The 20,233-nt window shown below is 45.3% G+C and overlaps 1 protein-coding gene across 1 annotated transcript; it reads right to left on the bottom strand.

Annotated features, from left to right (window-relative positions):
- Positions 1 to 2,613: 2,613 nt before the first annotated feature.
- Lyg1 (lysozyme g1) lies at positions 2,614 to 7,992 on the bottom strand. The gene is made up of 5 exons (XM_075978884.1): positions 7,950 to 7,992; positions 6,060 to 6,164; positions 5,123 to 5,316; positions 2,910 to 3,042; positions 2,614 to 2,732 (listed from the first exon to the last, which is right to left on the bottom strand). Exons 1-5 carry the CDS (start codon positions 7,990 to 7,992, stop codon positions 2,614 to 2,616), a joined length of 594 nt encoding a protein of 197 aa, XP_075834999.1.
- Between the last annotated feature and the right edge of the window lie 12,241 nt (positions 7,993 to 20,233).

The raw sequence follows: 20,233 nt of genomic DNA, 5'->3' as shown, positions 1-20,233 counted from the left end.
AGAGAGAGAGAGATCTTAGAAAACAAAAAGACAGAAAGAGTAGAAAAGCTCTGGAGAGTCTCAAAAGGAGCGACAGGGCCTGAAACCAGCTTCTTCATACATAGCTGCTCCCCAGGAGCAGGGGAAGCAGAAGTCTCATCCAAGGAGTATTCCAGACAACTCCAGGCAAGAGACCGGCAATCCAAAAAGCAGGAGAAGCTCACAGCCATTGACAGCAAACTTCCAATGCAACTGTGGGTCTCCAGAGACAGTGGCTTCTCTGGCAGAACAGGGCAGCAATGAAGAAGGGTTTCCTCAGCCCAGAGCAGTGGTTCTCAACCTGTGGGCCACAACCCCTTTGCCAAACCTCGATCTCCAAAATATTCACATCCCGATTCATAGCAGTAGCATAGTTACAGTTATAGAGTAGCAACAAAAATAATACTATGGTTGGGGGTCGCCACACGGGAGGAACTGTATTGAAGGTCGTAGCATTAGGAAGGGTGAGAACCACTGGGCTAGAGGCTTGTGGGCTCGAAGCATAGAGAACAGGAATCTAAACTACTCTGGAGGCCTGAGAACAGGATCAAGTCACCGAGCCCGAGTTCAACCCAGTGCTACTTCAGGGTGGGAGACTGTCCTCGGAAACAGCTGTGGAGAGGAGGGACCGACGCTAAAAAGCTGGAAAAAGACAGGTGGTAGGAGCTGGGTCCAGACCACGTGTGTGTAAGGAAAGACAGACGCACCCTCTGTGGCAGGAGAGTCTGCTAGCCATGAGGCTGAAGTCAACCAAGCATCAGTCCCTCCCCTCCAGCAGGTGAGTCACACTGCAAAGCTCCCTGTGCCCAGCAGAGGTCCCTGCACACCAAGGAAAGCTGATGTGAATGAGAAGAGCTCCAGCGGTCAGCAGATGTGCAAGAGCTCCAGCGGTCAGCAGATGTGCAAGAGCTCCAGCGGTCAGCAGATGTGCAAAACAGGCCCAGCAGCAGCACAAACCACAGGGAAGACCAAACAGAGCTCACCCCACTCACCCCACATATGCTTGGCCTGACTCTGGTTTACAAGGACCCGGAAAGAAGCCAGGCCAACAGGCCGCCATCACTCTGTTTTCTTTGCCCCCTCGTGTGGCTTTCCTTTTTACAATTCTTTTTAGTGACATTTCTATTTTATTGTATTTTTTTTAAGTTTTGTGTTTTTCTAGTTTATTCCTTAATAATTTACTAATCTGTTCACACATTTATTTTCTTACTGGGCACTGTTTCCCAACCCCTTTTCCCTTCCACTTTAAGTAATAATTTGATTTTATTAAACATAGTTTCTTAATTGATTCTTTGAGAATTTTGCCCATTTCTCAGTCCATACCTGCCCTTCACCCTTGCAGCACCCCCCACCAAAGGAAAATTAAAAACAAAACAACAACAGTAAAAAAAAAACAAACCAAACAGCCAAAAACCAACAAAACCTACTTTGCTGGCCCTTGGACACCAAACAAGGCCACAGGCTGTGGCCCAAATTCTGAACATGGTGGTGACCTGGGTCTCGGACTTCAACACAGACCCTTGCTGTAGTAAGGTCACCAACCCAGACGTGGCCCTCAGCAGCAGCTCTAGCCCAGACATCATCATGGCACCCGATAGCAGCACAGGCCACTGAGATCTGTATGGCCCGGGCTGCAGCAGGACCCTCAGACACCAGCATAGCCTCAGGGGGCTAACCTGACCCCAGGTATCCACACAGACTTCAGTGGCAACTGAAGCCATGGACATCAACAGAGACCCTGGCTACTGCACGGCCATAAACCCAGGCATGGCCCTTGGCAGAGCTCAGGCCTGGATGTCATCATGGCCCCAAATGGCAATGTAGGCCATCCAGATCAGCATGGTCCCCCTGTGACAGCAGGGCCTTCGGACACCAACATGGCCACAGATGCAGCCAGGACCCTGGGCATCCTTGTAGCCTTTGGTGGTAACATGGGCTACAGATGTCAACACAGACCTCAGCTGCGGTAGGGCCATGGACCTAGACATGGCCCTTGGCAGCAGCCTAGACCCTAAGGTCACCAGGGGTTGGGGGGAGCAAGCAGGCTGCCTAGATCATCCCGCCCCTCACCACTTTCCCTTCCTCTGTTCTGCCTCTCTCTACAGCACATGAACGAGTCCACTTCTCTTCCTCTCCCATTTCTCCACCATTTGCTCCTCATAATGGCATCCACCCACCCAGCAGGACAAGGTACCAGACAGGCCTGTGAATATCTTCAGCCAGCCCAGGCCTTGAGGACCCAGGCTGGCCAGTGGGTGGCTTCGGCCCACCTGAGCTAATAGTTTTATTTTAGTTTATTCTTTTTCAAAAATAATAATAGTAATATTTTTGCTTTTTCTTTTTGGTTTCTCTGTGTATCTTTGGCTGTCCTGGAACTCGCTCTGTAGACCAGACCGCCACCGCCCAGTGGGAAATGTTTATAAAAAGACACAGTCTATAATGCAGGTAATGGCATTTCCTTTAATATGATTTATGATATTTTGACAGCTTTCAACTCCAACTCAGATTGGAGGTTGCAGTCTCCACCCGCAAGCCTAATCGGTGAAATAGATGAGCCTCATACATGGTAGTAGAACTTGAGTTTCATCTGAGGTGCTAGAAGCCGTGGTTCTTGAAGTATTTGGCTCTCGCAAGGACATCATTGCAGAAGTCACAGTTGAGATCCTGGTTGCTTCGGACAAAGTTGGGACCCTTACTGTAGGCACAGAGACCACCTGAAATTCACGTGACAGGTTAATGCTCACTCTGCTTCAGGACACTCTGCAGAAAGTTCAGATTCCCTCTCCCAGCTGCTCTCAGCAGGCAACTGTGGCCTGGAGAGATTGGTTTTTATTAAGAGATAAACATTTATCTCTTAATTCCAGGCTGTGAAACAACTGTAGAACACCTACCTCTTAGGTACTGGTCAGGGCTCCAGCTTGGAAACCTAGCCTGGACTTCTTTGATCTTAGATGCCAGAATCTCAGTTTTCTGGGAAACCCAGGAATCACTCTTCCAAGATGTGGGAGGGTAGAAGTTTGGGTCCTAGAAGGAGGGAGGCAGAGGGAGAGCCTGATGAGCACTCTCAGCTGAAGGAGCTGCTCCTTCATCTCCCTTCTGCTTCCCTTCCTCTCCCCATCTTCCCCGAGATGAAGTGGAGATGCTCCATACATCTAGGAGAATTACTGCCCCAAACACTTAAGGCAAATGTTATCAAGGATATGAAAAAATTGGAGTCCTGTGCACTGTTGATGGGAATGCAAAATGGTGTCACCACCATGGACCAAAAATACACTATAGGATTTAGACTAAGGAGAGGCAAGCAATCATTTCTCTGTTGCCCCAGCGTAACAGAGAGGTCAAGTCAGAGGCCAAGGTGGTTAGTGCCTGTAGAATCCAGTGCGATGCCCTTCCTCCGTGCTGCAATCTAACTCCAAATGAAGCAGGAAGGAAGGCTTCAGGCCTCCTTGCAAAGGTGATCAGAAGATCTGAAGGGAATTCTAAACTTTCCGGATGCCATAGGTCACCATTTTCACAGAGCTATCGGATTGAGGAGAAATGACTGGATTTAGGGGATTATTATTTCATATCAAAAGAGATGGCCTGATCCATCCCCCAAGGAACAGATTTTACAAAAGAGAAAAACAAACAAAAATGGGGACATAGATGGCACCATTCCTAATGTCACAAGGCATCACTGGTCTGTGTTCTCCCTTTGCCAAGGTAACTTAACTACAGGGACTGCTCTGTGTGTCCCATTTCCTCATTGGTAGCTCCCTGTCCCCATTTAATCAGATTATTGAATGTGTCTATAAACCACAATGAGAAGAGAAAAGGTATCAGAGGATACTCTTTTTTTCCTTTTTTCTTTTTTTTGTTTTTGTTGTTGTTGTTGTTGTTTTTCAAGACAGAGTTTGTCTGTGTAGCCCTCGCTGTCCTAGAACTCACTCTGTAGACAAGGCTGGTCTCAAACGCACAGAGACGCAGCTATCTCTGCCTCCTGAGTGCCGTGATTAAAGGCGTGCGCCACCACCCGGCCAGAAGATACTTTCTAACTGAAGTTCATTAGGAGAAGTCAAGAGAAGCCAGTTCAAAGGTTGTTCAGCAGTAAATCTTCCTAAAAGCTTGAAAATGGCACAGTGCACACAGGTTTCTCAACAATAGTCTGAGAGGCAACAGGAAACTCCATCCTCATCTTCACCCTGGTCTCTGACAGTAGCTCAGCCCCCCAAATCTCTGATGAGTAATATTGGATTGAATCAGTACAAGAATAAAACTCAACCTTCAGGAATAAGAGCTATATAGAGAGAAGACAAGGAGAGAAGAATTTAATATTGTTGAGAACCCACCAGACGTAGCTACTTTTTTTACATTATTTCCCATAACTCCTTATAATTCTATTGGAATGGCATTTGGAGGCTGGAGTAGAGATCAGTGGTAGAGCACCTGTTTAGAACACACGTATTTGAACTCCCCAGCACTGCCAAGAACAAAATGGAACTTTAAGGTAGGGCAACAGGTCCGGTAAAATGACCCATCCAAGGTCACACACAAAGACTACAGAGCAAAGATGCAATCTGTGATCTTTCTTATGAACTAGTGTCTCAGTGGGAACTCAGAGTCGTGTTTCCTGGGTGGTGCATCCTGGCAATAAAGCAATATTCACGTTGAAGAGCGCTGTACCTCTCACAGACTCCAGGCTGTTCTATGTTCTGTGCCATCTGCAGTGAAACCATAATCATGTTCTCTGGAGCTGGGTCACAAAGTGGAAGGGTTACATTTTCTCTCTTTCTGTGTCTCTGTGTGTATGTTTGTGTGTCTGTGTCTGTGTGTGCATATTCACATGGAGTGCATGTGGGGTGTGTGCATGCATGTATGCATGCCCATGTCGGAGATCAACATTGAGTATATTCTTCATTCTCTTACTGAACGTGGAGCTCACTGACTTGTCTGGCTGGTTAGTGAGCTCCAGGAATCCACCTGCCTCCATCTTGAGATTACAGGCGCACACCAGCATGGCTGGCTTTCTGAATGGGTGGGTGTTGGCGATCTGAACTTATGTCTTCATGTCTTCCCAGGGAGCCCTTTCCTCAGCATCAAGTCACCTTGACTGAGGGAGCATTACCTGTATCACCCCGATTCCGTTGCCCATGTTGCCCATGTCGACCACAAAATTGCCACCCTGAGACTCCCTTGACAGGACACCAGCGATCACTGCAGGATCCATACAGTATTTCCGGCCAACGATTCTCATCGTGGGTTGATATCTCAGAAGATATGGCCTGTCTATTTCAGCCAGCCTTTCAGAGGCACGGACTCCTGGAACACACACAGAAGGAAGTATGTGGCTGAGGGTGACTTAGGTCTGTGACTGAAAATCCCAAATTTAAACCTCTAATAGCCAGTTCCTGACCTCATATCTTAAGTAAGACCTTTTCTGTGAAGCAAAATCAAGACCCCATGCACTCATCTCCTGATGTTAGAGATCTCTGTGGTCACCAGTGCCGTGAGCCAAGCTCTGCCCCTCCTATGACAATTCTGTGGGCACAAGCACCACCGGTCTAATCTGAAGAACCCCAGCAAAGGTTTCTCAATGAACTGCATCATGTCACTGCAACAGGTCACTGTGTGAAGGAGAAAGACCCCTTACCCTTCAGTAAGGGACTTAGGCAAGTCCCAGACCCCCTGGACAATTTTGCTCACAACCGCCCAACTTTCTACTCCTATTTGGTGCCAAGAAAACATCTACATCGAACTACTGGTAAGAAAATGATTTATCTGATTTACATGCATGGGATTGCCTCAGTTTTAGACTCTTCTACAATCCGAGAAGCACTCTCACCCCATGAGATGGAGTTTGCAAAAACTCTGTAAAAATGGCTATCCCAGCTTCAGGAGGGAGTTGAAAAACTACATGACCATTTAAGAAGTAGAGCCAGGCCTCTCACAAGGGCTTTGGACCCCATGTGGAGTGCTCTCTCATTCCTCTCCTTCCTTTGAGTAGGACCATGAGAAACAGTAGGAGTCAAGAGGAAAGCGTAGACACAGAGACTGTTAACTACCACAGTAAGGCAGGCCATAGCGTTTTCCAATCACGCATGATGCTCCTGGGGTGTTCAGGGTTCGGATGTTTCCGTAGCATCCCCAATTGCTGCTTTCCGAGGAGCCTGCAGATTGAGAAAAATTCAGCCTGGGGTACTGAGCTAGAAGGCTGTGAATGAATTACATCAATAAAAACAATGGCAATAAAATCAGCGAAAGCTAGAGGACCGCTCAACATCTCAACCCTTTGAAATTCAAATAATAGTGTCACAACGCTGCTCTTGATTTTAAATTCTCACCCCCTCTCCTGCAAACATGAGGAACCGTTGGAGCAGCTCCTTCTCGGCAAAGCTCAAGGGTGTCTCACAGCTCGATGGTCTGGTAAGGTATTCATGTTTGCATGTACTAAGACATGTATTTTAAAGCTAGCGTCATCTTGGCTTCTCCATCCAGACCCCAAGTAAAGGTATGGTTTATAAACAGGGACTGGGGTTGGCGTTAGCTTCTCCCAGAGCATTCTGGGCAGGAGGCAAAGGTTGTAAAGAGAGTGTGTGCAGACCATCCATAGGACCAGGTTTCTATATGAGGAACCTCTTTCTGTATCTTTCTTTTTTGTCTTGTATTTCTCTCCTAAAGATATATGCTATTCTTATCACCACTGAATGGAAGGCATTGATTTAATTAATTACTTGACTAATTAACTGATGTTTTTTTTTAAGCAGGATTCATGCAGTCCAGATTGGCCCCTGTGCAGTCAAGGATTATGTTGAACTCCTGGTTTTCCTGTTCCCACCTCCCAAGTACTGGGATGACAAGTGTTCAGTGACCAGCTAAGTCCAGGATTCCTTTTGTCTTGGTCTCCCAGTGAATCCAAGTCACTTATGCCTTGATTTTTACATAGGTGGAAATCAAACTGAGACCCTCATACTTGCCTAGCATGCACTTTTACCAGTGGAGTCATTTCCCTAGCATGGAGACAGTACTTTCAGAGTATAGTTTATTCTCTGACTGAAATAGGTTATATCATTCACTCAATGATTGCCAGATCTTGGGTATTCTGTCTATGGCATATCATCATTTGAGTCCTGAATGCTTACATAAATACATCTTAAGATTCTACGTTTTTTATGTGCATGTGCACATGCATGAGTTTATGTGCACTGCATACAAGCAGGAACCCAAGAAGGTCAGGAGAGGGCATTGGATCCTCTGGAACTGGAGCTACAGGTGTTTGTGAGCTGCCATGTGGGTGCCAGGAACTAAACCCAGGTCCTCTGCAGGAGCAATAGGTGCTTTCGGCTGCCAATCCATCTCTCCATCACCAGGGTCTGATTTCATTACAGTTTCATGGAGCTGACATCTGAAAATACTCGTGCTTTGGAGCAGATGCTTCTATTTCATAGATGTGGATGAGCTAATCTGAGAGAAATGTTATTTCTCTCAGGGGGAAGGTCTGGTGATTTGCAAATACATTCATGGTAAAACCTTAAGTCCCCACTGCCATGACTTGCCCACCACGATGGACTATAATCTCAAACTGATCCAAATTTAGTCTTTCTCTCCTTACATTGCTGTTGTAGAGTATTCTGTCCCAGCAAGGAGTAAAGTAACTAAGACAGTTTAAGAGATTTTATAGCATCCATGAGTGGTTACAAGGGTGAATATTAAAGCCTGGTTTCCAGCAATGTTGTTTCCAGTGTCCAGGAATTATAGAGAATCCCCATCCTTTTATGGGACTCTTGGGACAGGCTGTTTCTCAGTGGTTATTCCTAACTCTGGGATTTATCAGACATTTTAGAAGAAGAAAAAATAATGCTTTCACTTTAGTTTACAAAAGGAAGTTATAGCATCACCATCTTATGATTTTTTTCTATCCATTTCCAAGCTTGGGAAAGATGAAACACACTCACCAGTCAAGGCCAGGAGACCCAGAAGCAGCCACAGTGGAGACATGGTAAGTAGCGGGTTCTACGGCACCTGAAATGCTTTTCAAATCAAAATTGGTTTAAAGGTATGGAACGTCAATCATTGTCCTAACAGCACACTCTGTCTATGGGATATCATTCATTGTCAGAACAGCACACTGTGTCTATGGGATGTCAGTCATTGTCAGAGCAGCACACTGTGTCTATGGGGGGTGTTCTATTCGATGGAATGAGTTCCCCACATCCAATGTAGAAAATGAGTAACTTGAATCATACTGGAGAAGTAAAATCAGACAGGTGCACCATTTAACCTTTTAATTAGACCATGGGAATGCCGAGATACTTTGCCTCTCAGCACTGAGAAACACAATGACCCGACTTGGGATGCTGAAAAGCAACTCACATTAAGCAAATATGACATGAAAAGCAGAATTTTTTATTGGCTTTTTAAAATTGCTTTTGTTGAGCTATATGTTTTTCTCTGCTTCCCTCCTTCCTTCCCCATCCCCTTTGACCCTCTCTCATGATCCCCACGCTCCCAATTTACTCAGAAGATCTTGTCTTTTCCTACTTCCCATAGATTAGATCCATGTATGTCTCTCTTAGGGTTCTCTTTGTTGTCTAAGTTCTCTGGGGTTGTGACTTGTAGGCTGCTTTTGCTTTGGAAAAGCAGAATTTTGTATTGATGGTTTCCATGAATTGGGCACTCTTCTCTTTAGGTTGGAGAAAAGGACACTCCTTACTCAATGCCTTGGAATCGACCCTAATTCTTTACTTTGGATGAAGGAAGGAGGGGAAAGACTTGTCCTATTGCTCTGAGCCCCATTCTGGGGGAACCCCAGATGCCCTGGAGCCCCTGGAACTGTGTTCCTCATTCTCTTTTTGTAGCACTCCTAGGTCAGAACCCAGGAAGGGTAGATAGACAAGGTCCCAGAAAGTAGGTCATGGGCTGGGCCTAAGGGTTGGAATCATGAAGTGTTCACTCGACTGGAGAACTGGTAGCAAAGACCATCAAGCCTGTGCTGCCATGATGACTTTCTTCCTCACCCCAACCAGTTCTTCCAGAAACTTCCATGACACCACGTACAAGCATTCGTGGTTCCCTCTGATTACCACACTACACAAATGTCACAAACCCCGCCCACTACAGGTATACAGGTACTTCCCTTCATCTCCCCTGGTCAACAGAGTCTCTCCTCTCTCTCTCTCTCTCTCTCTCTCTCTCTCTCTCTCTCTCTCTCTCTCTCTCTCTCCTATAGACAGGTTCTTCCCACTCAGGATGAGATGTCCCCAGATGGAGAGGCATTCAGGAAGTGACTAGATTTCCATCTTTACAAACTGAGAGAGCACATGGCCCTACGACCAAGCCATGCTTTCTGCATCTTTCCTACAGCACTGAAACGGACTGTCTGATTTCCCTTAGCTGGGTAGAAAATGTCATATTCAGGGACCAGAAATGTTCAGGGACCTGGAATATCAGCTGCCCTTGCAGGAACATTCAGATTTCTTCCCCCAACAGAAACCACATTCTCAGCGTTTCTGGTCTCAGGAATGCATGTGAGGGGGGACAGGGAATCTCCTGAAAGAACTGGGGAAGAGCTTAGGTACAAAAAGAATGTTCATAGCCTCACAGAAACACGCCCCTTCTCCTACTTTCCTTCTGATGCTGTGATAAATGCCATGACTGAAATCGATCCGGGGGGGAAAAAGGGTGTGTTTCGTCTTACAGTTTAAAGTCCGTTATCAAGGGAAAGTGGGCTAGGAGCACAAACAAGGCAGAAGGCCAGAACGGCATAAGCTTGAAGTGGAAACCATGCAGGCACACGGCTTACTGGCTTGCTCTCAGGTTCACACTCAGCTCACTACCTTTCTTACACATCCCAGGACCACCTGCCTAGGATGGCAGTGCCCACAGCTGGCTGGGCCTCCCAAGTGGATCGTTAGTCAGGAAAATGCCCCTGCCCCAGACATGTCCACCGGCTAGTCTGCTGAACTGAGTCTCCCACATCTTTTTCAGCTGAAGCTTTCTCTTCTAGGTGTATTAAGCAGATATCTCAAGGGCTTTATGGAAAGGTCCTTTAGAAAAACAGCCCTGCTCACGCTCAAAGGCTGACCCTGGAACATTACAATGGATTTTGCTGATTTTCCAGGAAAGGTAGATACTTCCTGTTGGAAACCCAAGAGGAAAGACAGAGCTTCCATTGCAATAGGAGAATTAGCCCATTTTCCATGCATGGAACTAAGTATCTGCATTGAGCATGCACAAGTTACTTAACAACACAAAATCACTTTCTGGTACCCAATGCAGTCAGAGACGCAAAGCCATTATTTTCAGTTGTTCAGAGCAAAAAACGACAATGGACTTCTTGTATGGATAAACAAGGTAGTCCATTCATAAACAGAGTGCAGAGTGACTCAGACTTTCATGGCCCACTTTGTCCAGGTGTCAAGACGTACTCTATATTTAAAAGCTGAAGCATCCTGGGGTGTGCTCAAGGAGTGTCCATTTGTTACAGATGACTCATTTGCTAGTAGCCCGACCACTCCCCACACTCAAAGTCATTTTGAAAATGTCAGTCAAGGTAAGTACGATGCCCTGGTATCAGTCGCAATATCTACTATGACAATGTCGTCCCCACATAAAGAGCTAAAAAGGAAAGGCAGCAAGGGAGTGCCAAGCTGCAGCAACAGGCCACCTTTGGAAAGACAACCAGAGCACTCTTCAGGGGCTAGCTAACATTCCTCACGGCCTCTATCAGGACATCTTTTTCTACCTGACTTTTCCCTACTGGGCATTCTGTAAGTCCCAAAGCATTTATTGTATCGGCTTGTGATGGATAAAGACCATTTCTTCCTCAGCTCTGAATAATTGGGGACTAGAAGTAGAAATAAGGATCTTCGACATTTATAGCCCTTCGCCAGGAAGTTCCAATCCTTTTCTATGAATGCCATGGATCTTCACCTTAACCTTGAAAGATAGCAAGCCACGTCCTTGGGGCCCTCCAGCTAGTCTGCAAATGTGCTGTATCAGCACCCTGGTGTCTGAGAGATGAGCGTGGCCCTGCCTCATTATGACCTATTCTATTCTGGAAGAATTGTGACCTGGGCTAGGCAGCAACATTAGACATGGTCTCTTACTATATGCTTGGTCGTTGCCCTTGCTTTGTTACTAACCCACCACTCCATCTGCCTTCTCCAGATGGGCGGATGGGCCACCCCAGCAGCATCCTTTCCCACTCTTTCTCCTCCCAATGTTCTGCTCTTCTTCTCACTTCTAACCATTGGTAAAGACCCACTGCCTTGCAGACTGGTTTGCCTCAATGGTCCTTACATTCAAATGACAGTAACAATGATAGTCATAAACATAAAATGCTTCTGCCACCAGGGTTGCATTCCTAGAGAAATCTACTTTTTAGAGCACAATATAAGGTGGCAACATTACAGATCTTTGCTTGCTTGTGTTTTGAGATCAGGTTTCATAGCCTGGCCTAGAACTTGCCATATAGCCCAGGCTCGCTTCACATCTACAGGGTTCTACCTCTGCCTACTGAGGACAGAGATTACAGCTGTGAGCTTCTATGTCCAGCTTGATTTTATGATATAGGGTCTTGCCTTGTAACCCAGGCTCACCTGGGACTGGACCTCCTCTTGCTTCGTCTTCCCTAGTGCTGGGATTGCAAGTGCATGCCCATGTATGTTTTAACCTGTTCCTGTTCACAGACTGTATTTTTTCAGGGTCTACAATCACATGCACTTGCTAAGCTTGGGTTATGAGCTGTGAGCACCAGCCAGGAGAACTTAGAAGGTCTGAGAAAGTCTCTTCCATCCTTGTTGGCAGATCCGTACGCTTCTTTTTCTGTGGAGACTGTCTGAAAGGGTGTCTTCTACCTGTGGACCTCTGGTCTTGCTGGTTCTCATTTTGCCACAGTTAAGAAAGAAGATGGAAAGACCATCAACCTTGCATGAGTTCAGGACTATCCCCTTCTGAACCAATATCTAATCAAAAAGATCCTGGTTTCCTCCATCATAGACTCAGCCCATTTCCGTCTTTTAACTCTGATATCCAAGACTTAAACTGTTAGACCAACAGCTCTCAACTGTGCATCAAGACCTCTTTGGGGGCTTGTCAAATGACCCTTTCCCAAGGATCGCCTAAGACTATCAGAAAACACAGATACTTGTATTACAATTATAACAGTAGCAAAAATTACAGTTATGAAAACAATTTTATGGTTGGGGATCACCACAACATGAGGAGCAGCATTAGGAAAGTTGAGAACCACTGTGTTAGATACACTGACCTTAGCTATTTCACAGTTTCCAGAAAAAGCAGGACCATGCCCACCCTCCACATACTTGTGATGTCTGGGTCAATGTCTCATCAGCAAGACTGAGCATGAAAGAAGAGAGGCTTACCATCTGACAAGGTACCAACACTTTAGTTCTTTGGTTTCAAAAGAACAAAAGAGACATTCATTCTTTTTGGTCTATTGTCAGCAGAGAGAAGACAGACACACGGCTCTGCAGTCTCACCGACAGACACGTAATTCTGCAATCTCACTCTTAGTAGCCCAAGGAGGTCCTTTAATCTCTTAGGGATCTCATCTCAGGCAAACCCAAGATTCATGGCTGCAACATAGGCAAGAATTTTAGGACTAAGCAACATGGCATAGAGTTGCTGATTTTACCGGAAATATTTTAATATAAGGCTCTAAGCAAATGTGTTAGGGGAGAGTAGCACTCCAGAAGAAAATAAGACATAACTAATTGTGGATGTTGGCTTCCCACAAGAGAATAGCATAAATTAAGACACAGGTGGACTGTGGTGGAAAATGCCTTTAATCCCAGCATTTGGGAAGCAGAGGCAGGCGGATCTCTGTGAGTTCAAGGCCAGCCTGGTCTACAGAGCGAGTTCAAGGATAGTAAATGCTCCACAGAGAAATCCTGTCTTGAAAAACAAAACAGAAAACAAAACAGAATTAAGACATATAGTTGCCAGTAAGTGTCTTAGGGCTAGCAATATATGCCATTTTGTTGGCTCTCAACTTAAAAAGTCAGAAAGCAGTTAGCAATCCCTCCTTTTCTCTTCTGATAAATGGGATTATAAGGCAGCTCTGGAGATGCCTTGAATGGAATATAATCTGATGAGGTGAATAAAGGAGCAGCTAGGATTACCTAAGGCATTCAGTACATCTTTCTCTATAAGTGGGTTTCTAGTGAAAATTGTGGGTTTAGAGTTGGTCAGGGAGCAAAGCCATTGGCTGTGCTGGAGTTCTTGCTTCTCTGCTGATGAGAGAACTCTACCAGGCCACAAAGTGAAGGGCTCCTTTTCCTATCATTGGCCCATAATTTTCGCCATTTCTCTATACGGCCCCACTATTATTGTCAGTGTTTAAATGAACATACATATCTGTCCTCCTGTTCTTGTGCATATGCACACATCCAAAGAAGCCCTGCACATGCATGGAAAGAAATATTCATCTGTATAACGACTGCAATGAATAGGAAAGAAATATACATCTGTATAACGACTGCAATGAGTAGGAAAGAATTATTTTATCATTTCATGTTTCTAAAACTCGGGTTTTTTCTTGCAAGGCCCTTAGGTTTTATTTGATTCAGTCTTATTTACTCAGAATCAGAGACACAATCATTATCAATCAATTAACATATCCTGGAGTTTTCATTCTAAATAAGCTCGGAACAAGTCCAGGGATGTTTCGCACTCACCTGCCTTCAGTCAGCTCTTCTTCCCGGAGTTGGCATGCACACGGCGCCTTATATAGGGTCTCTTCTTGCTTCCTCTTTTGAAAAGTGTTGACCTCATCTTATTATAAGATTTACAGCTAAATCTCATAAATTATAGTAATAATCATAATAATTACAAATACTTTGAACTCATATAAGGATTTGTTCAAGAATGTCCTGGCATTCTGCACACATCAACCAATTAGTTCTTTTACCACACCTTAGAGGACAAATCCTAATTGCAGGTTCCTGATGGCCCATTCAGGTCCAACATCTGTCTTTATTCACACCCATTTATTGGTATGGTGTCAGGTGAGGAAGCAAGAAAGGAAGAGATGGAGAAAGAGACAGATGAGGGACATGAAAGAAGGAGAAGACAGAAGAGGAAGAGAAGCTGGAAGGAGGAAGAAAGGAAGGAAGGGATGAAGGGAAAGAGGGAAGGAAGGAAGAAGAAAGAAGGAAGGGAGGAAAGAAAGAGGGAGAAGATTTGAATTTTCATGAACTCCTAGTCTGTGCCAGAGCTTCTTGCTAAGGAGTTTACAACTCAGTGCCCCCAGCTCAGATTTTGAGAACTCCCTGTCCATGGCTGAGACAGTTGAGGTCTAAGCTCAAACAACAGGAAAAGAGGCGGGCCACAGGAGGCTGAGAGATTGAAGAGAAGAATGTGAGGAAATGTAAGTAGATAGGATGTCCTTTATCCACCAGCACACAGGCTGTGAAGCAGGCGCAGCAGCAAACACCTAGACACATATCAACATGTGGTCAAACACATAGACGTATATCAACATGTAGTCTAGCACACAGGCACATATCACCATGTAGTCTAGTGCACAACCACACGTCAATGTATAGTCTAGCACACAGGCACACACCAACATGTAGTCTAGCACACAGACCTACAGATGGACGAAAATAGGCAGACTGGTGAAGATGAAGGAGAAGGTCTCTGGTCTCAAGGCCATTTCTTTTTCTTTTCTTTTGTTTTGGTGTTTCAAGATAGAGTTTCTTTGTTCAACAGTCCTGGCTGTACTGGAACTCGCTCTGTAGACCAGGCTGGCCTCAGACTCACAGAGATCCACCTGCCTCCGCCTCCCAAGTTTTGTGTGCCACCACACCCAGCTCAGGCCATTTTTATACAGATTCACACAAAATAGGCATTCTCCCAGAAATAGTTACACCACAGGCTATATTACTGTTTACTCTGGGTTCCCTGGACATCTAGTGTCCGCCTTTTCTTTTTCTAACTCATGCCTCCCCATATTCCGCGTTAGCCATCTTGGTCCATGCCAGATATCCATATCAGTGCCATGTTTTCTAAACATAAATTGGCCATTATGGCCCTGTTCCCTATATTCTACCTGCTTTAGACAGTTGCTTTGTTAGAGCAGGCCCAAAGGGTTATCATCTGGGCCCCTAATCCACAGTAACAGTAAAGAGGACTTTTTAAATGGTCTGTAGGATCTCAGAGCCTCACATTTCCCAGGCCTTCTTTCTACCGCTGTGAAAACAGCAACAACAACAACAGCAAAAACCCCACTCTGGCCAAAAGCTGAACAAAAGAGATAGAAGATGGAGCAGAAATGAAAACGGAAACTGCAGAGGGACAATGGCTACTGGCTAGATCTCCGACTTGTCCCCCAACCTATGCCCAGCGACCTTTCTTAGGTAGCCCACCTGCCTAGGGATGGCCCTGCCCACAGTGGGCTAGGTCCTGGGCCCTCTCACAGTAAATATCAATCAACATAATCCCTCACAGATAGAGCCACAAGCCGATTTCATCTGGATAATCCCTCAACTGAGATTCTCTCAGATTACTCTAGGCTATGTCAGGTTAACAGACGAAGCTATTGGGGACAGGTGGCAAGGTCACAGACTGGGGCACTATGAGAAAAGTTATAGACATTCCTGAAAGTTATAAGCATTCCTGAAATCTTAAATCTGAGAAGGATGTATGAGAATACATGGTTATGCCTTGTTATTGCCAAACTTGGGACGAAAAACGGGGATGGGGGGATCACTATTTCACTGAAACCCTGCCTTCCCAAATTGGACTCAGGGCCCTTTCTCTATTTTGTTCAGAAGCATCAACCAGGACACACAAGCAATTAAAGTTTTTATTACAGTGTGGGGAAATTTAGAAATTCCCTGGCCCCATCTACAAAGTCACCACATCGTCCTCACCAAGGGCATGCTGGCGTCCTGGAAATGTGTCCCTGGTCAGCAGCCAGTACGTTGCCTGGCAACAGTGCCACAGAAATGATGCCCGTCTGTATCCTCAGGTTTGTTCAGTTCTTGGCTAGTTCTTTGTGTAGAACCCTCCTTTCAAAGGTCTAGTTTACGATAAGAACTTCCGTCCCTAGACAAAGGGAGGTGTCCACTGTGTGAAAGTGGGTGTAGAAAAGAAGATGTAGCTGGACTTAGTGACCTGCACTGTAGTCCCTGTTACTGGAAAGAAGACAACAGGAGTTTGGCTTGGACCCAGATGTTCAAAGGCAGCCCGGGAATGTATTGGGGCCTTATCTCAAAAGTGAATGAGAAGGAGGGGGCAGAGTAGAGTGGAGGAGCAGAGAGGAGAGGACAGGAGAGGAGAGGTGAGGAGAGAGAAGAAAAGGCAGGGAAAAATAGAAAAAGGAATGGATAGATGTGGTAGCACATGGGAAGGGAAGGGCAGGGGAGGGGAGGGGAGAAAAAGGGGAGAAAAAGAAATGGCTCAACGTGGTAGCAAATAGGAAGGGGAGGGGAGGGAAAGGAAGGGGAGGGGAGGGAAGAGAAGAGAAAGAAAAGGGAGAAAAAGAAATGGCCCCATGTGGTAGCACATACCTATAATCCCAACACTTGGGAGGCAGAAGTAAGAGGATTACACATTTTGGCTAACATGGGCTACACATCAAGAAACTACCTTAAACATAGCTTGAAAGAAGCATGCTGCACTTGGACTTAGGTGAGAGAACTAGAAACAGCTCCAGAAGTCTCTGTCTCAGCCCAGAACCACATTGGGCTGGGGGGCGGGCTCCCCACCGGCTCCCTACCCACCTTCTCGGTGCTTGTCTTACTTCATGAACCCAGTATCTTCAGTGAGGGTTTGTGTCTCAGAGGAATTGGATCTTCTTGCTCTCGCCTTGGCTAGGTTCTGCACTAGCCCACAGCCTCCCACAATAAACACAAAGTTTTCCAGAATATTACTTTGAGGAACTCCCAAAACAGAATTGTTCTACCTATCACAACAAACAAAAACAAACATCAAAAAAAAAAAAAAACCTTCCTGAAGGAGCTTTGCTTCTCTGTCTCTCCAAAGCATCAGAAAGTGTCTGTTCCTACTCATTCATGTTTTCTCCTCTGTAGTATCTCCGTGGCCTCCTCCTCATAGCCTCCTCCCAACCCTTGGCGTCGCTATGACTCCAGTCAAGGAACGCACACCACACAGGTCTGCTGTATGCAGATGGAAAGCATCTATTGCCTATACTATCTTCAACAAATAAGCAAATACATTCATTTCTCTTTGGGGGGTTGTGTACAGGGTTTCTCTATGTAGCTCTGGTTAGCTTGGCGTTCACCATGTAGACCAGGCTGGGCCTCAAACCCCCAGAGGTACTCCTGCCTCTGCATCCCAAGTGCTGGGATCAAAAGCCTGTGTTCCCACACCCAGCAATAGCCCCTCTGTTACTGTACATTTACTCCTCTAAGGTGATGGGTGAGGAAAATGCATTCCTGGGAATGCAAGGGCTGAGCTTGGGACTTGGATGTGGCTGCCATCAGAGGTTCTTCTCCCATGGATGCCCAGAGACATTTGACTCTCATGTTCTGAAAAATCCCTTTTAGCCAGGTGACTCCTGGACTCTTCTGTCTTTAGTCTGCACTCTGACCCTCCATCTAACTTTAGTTCTGAGTAGAATTGTCACCCAACTCTAAGAGAAATTCCTTTTTAAGAACTCTGTTTCCCAGCCACGACTTCCAATTCTTTGCCCACTATACCTGGTTTCCTTAATCCCAAGACTCCCAGTGACCTGGTGTGGACACTCTGGACAGCCTGCCAGTACTCTTCAGAAAAACAGCAGTCATGTCCAGTTTTTACAGAGGTATCTGGCTGCTAGCTTATTTGAGATGGGCAAGAGAGAAGAAATTAGCTGCAGGCCTTACAGAAGGTCAGGTGAGATGGGCTGGGAAAACAAGACACAGGGTAGACAGACATCCATTTTAAAAGTGGAATCGACGGGATTTAGAGCTGTGGGACTAAGGTTGGTTTGGTGGCACACACCTTTAATCCCAGCACTCAGAGGCAGATGCGGACAGATCTCTGAGAGTTTGAGGCCAGCATGGTCTACAAAGTGAGACCATGCCTTCAAAATAGATAGATAGATAGATAGATAGATAGATAGATAGATAGATAGATAGATGATAGATAGATAGATAGATAGATAGATAGATAGATAGATAGATAATTTAAAGAGGGGTAGGACTAGATGCCAAGGATGAAAGGAAGAAGCCAGGAACACATCAAAGAATGGTGCCTATTCCGGAATTTTGTAGGTAGAGCAGATCTGTGGAAGATTAAGGAATGACCTTTAAAGACTGGAGCTTTGCTGCGTGTTTTGGTCTCTAGGCTTGCCCTCTGTTTTGAAGCTTCCTGCAGTATACTCTTGTGAGTGCCGCATGATCTTGACTACCTGGTCCTGGCTTCACTCATCAAGAATAAGATAATGATCTGAGCCATAGAGACAGCACAGTGACAGTTGAGGAATAGACATATGGGTCTTATATCTACTGGTGGTGGTGAACAGAGATTAGCAACCTGTGGCCCCCAGGCTCCTACCCGTTTGGAAATAAAATTTCACTGTACTTCTGCCAGGGCTGTTTACATTGCCTGTGTCTGTTGTCTGCTTTGATGCCACAACAGTGCAGCTAAGACCAGTTACAGCAGATGAACAACTGCCCTCCAGCCCCCCAAAACTTCATGGCCTTGAAGTCCAACCATGTTCCCATCCTCATGCTCCTTTGAGACAAATCAATTGCCTTCTACTAAATTTCTATTAGGGCAATGTTATTTGAAATTAAAGGACACATTTATTTACATTTTTGCTTGTTTGTTTGTTTGTTTTTTGTTTTTCAACACAGGGTTTCTCATTAGCTATGGAGCCAGTCCTGGGGCTCGCTCTGTAGACCAGGTGACCTCGATCGAACTCACAGAGATCCTCCTGCCTCTGCCTCCCTAGTACTGGGATTAAAGGCATGTGCCACCACCACCTGGCTATTTACTCTTATTTATTATGTTTATTACTTACCCATTATTAAAGTATACTTCATTTACTCATTCAGAAATTTCATGGATGGCTTACTTTGAATCAGGAGTGATGCCAGAGATGGGTGATAGAGCAGGGAACAAGACAGTCGTGGTCCATGGTTGTTTAAGCTAACGTGCCAATATAATGAATTAGGTTTGCAGCTTTGTGAGAGACATCTAAGTAAGGACATTACTATGGCAGTCACAGCTCAGAAATGAGGTTTAGACTAGAAACTATATATTTGAAAGTTATTGCTATGTAAAGGGATTTAAAGCCAGGGAAATAGAATGCATTGCCTAGGGATGTCTAGTGAGAAGTAAAGTGTGTTGTGACCAGCCCCTGCAGAACTCCAGCATTTCAGGATTTGCTAAAGGATTTAGTGAAGGATATTGAATAAGGGAGAACACGAAGGAGAAACCCCAGAGAGTAGAAAATCAAGCAAGTCAACCTAAGAGACTGAAGGAGTAAAATGTGTATTTGTCAAGTGCTGATGAGCAGGAAGGCATTGAAAAGAGATCATTGTATTCAGCGAGGGGGAGGTCACTCTTGATCAGGCAAGAACAAGTCTGAAACAGGAACATCTGGACTTGTTTTGTTAGAAGAAACAGAGAGCTTGTCTTACTCGACTTCAATACTAAGGAAGATTTCTTGGGGTGGCAAGTTGTCTTTGGACCCTTCTGTGTATGCTGTGTCGTGTGCCTGTACTAACACATACAGACACACACCAAATAAATAATTCAAAAGATTTCTTAACTCAGCCAACAGGAAGTCAGAGGTAGGATGAGCTTCAGGGACAATTTGGCTCCGTCATTCAACAATGTCATCAGGGGCCTGGAATCTTGTCTCTCCACTGCTTTCTTGAATGTCAGCTTCATGCCAAGGTGCTCCCTTCCCCAACTCACCACCCGGGACAGCTATCTATGAGTGACTTCTGGGTTCACACTTCCTCATTTCAATCTAACAGAGAAAGAAATGATCATTTTAGAAATTCTCAGAAAAAAAAATGAATATGTGTATTTCCCACAGGGAGTCAGCAAACCCTTTCTCATGGCAAATTGGCTCCAATTGAATCAGATATCCTTCTCTTATTGGCTACAAACAACCAATATAACTAGGAAATGTGATATTGTGATTAGATGAGACCGGGGTGTACAGCCTAGACAAGAAAAGAGTCTAAAATGAAATCAGATACCCCCCAAAATACCTGCGCTGTATGTCAGGTGCTTTTGGACAAGCCAAAGA

Source organism: Microtus pennsylvanicus, chromosome 7 (genome assembly GCF_037038515.1).
Source record: "Microtus pennsylvanicus isolate mMicPen1 chromosome 7, mMicPen1.hap1, whole genome shotgun sequence".
In the NCBI taxonomy this organism is placed as follows: Eukaryota; Metazoa; Chordata; class Mammalia; order Rodentia; family Cricetidae; genus Microtus; species Microtus pennsylvanicus.
This window is presented reverse-complemented; position numbering and strand designations above follow the sequence as displayed.

Bases quoted from the DNA above. Each gene is read 5' to 3' on its own strand.
- Lyg1 (XM_075978884.1), bottom strand. From the start codon at position 7,992: ATGTCTCCACTGTGGCTGCTTCTGGGTCTCCTGGCCTTGACTG. The intron at 5,317-6,059 runs GTAGTTAACAGT...TGTGTGTTCCAG, and splicing joins CTATGGCCTGCCTTACTGTG to GAGTCCGTGCCTCTGAAAGG. The intron at 3,043-5,122 runs GTAATGCTCCCT...CCCTCCTTCTAG, and splicing joins ACGGAATCGGGGTGATACAG to GACCCAAACTTCTACCCTCC.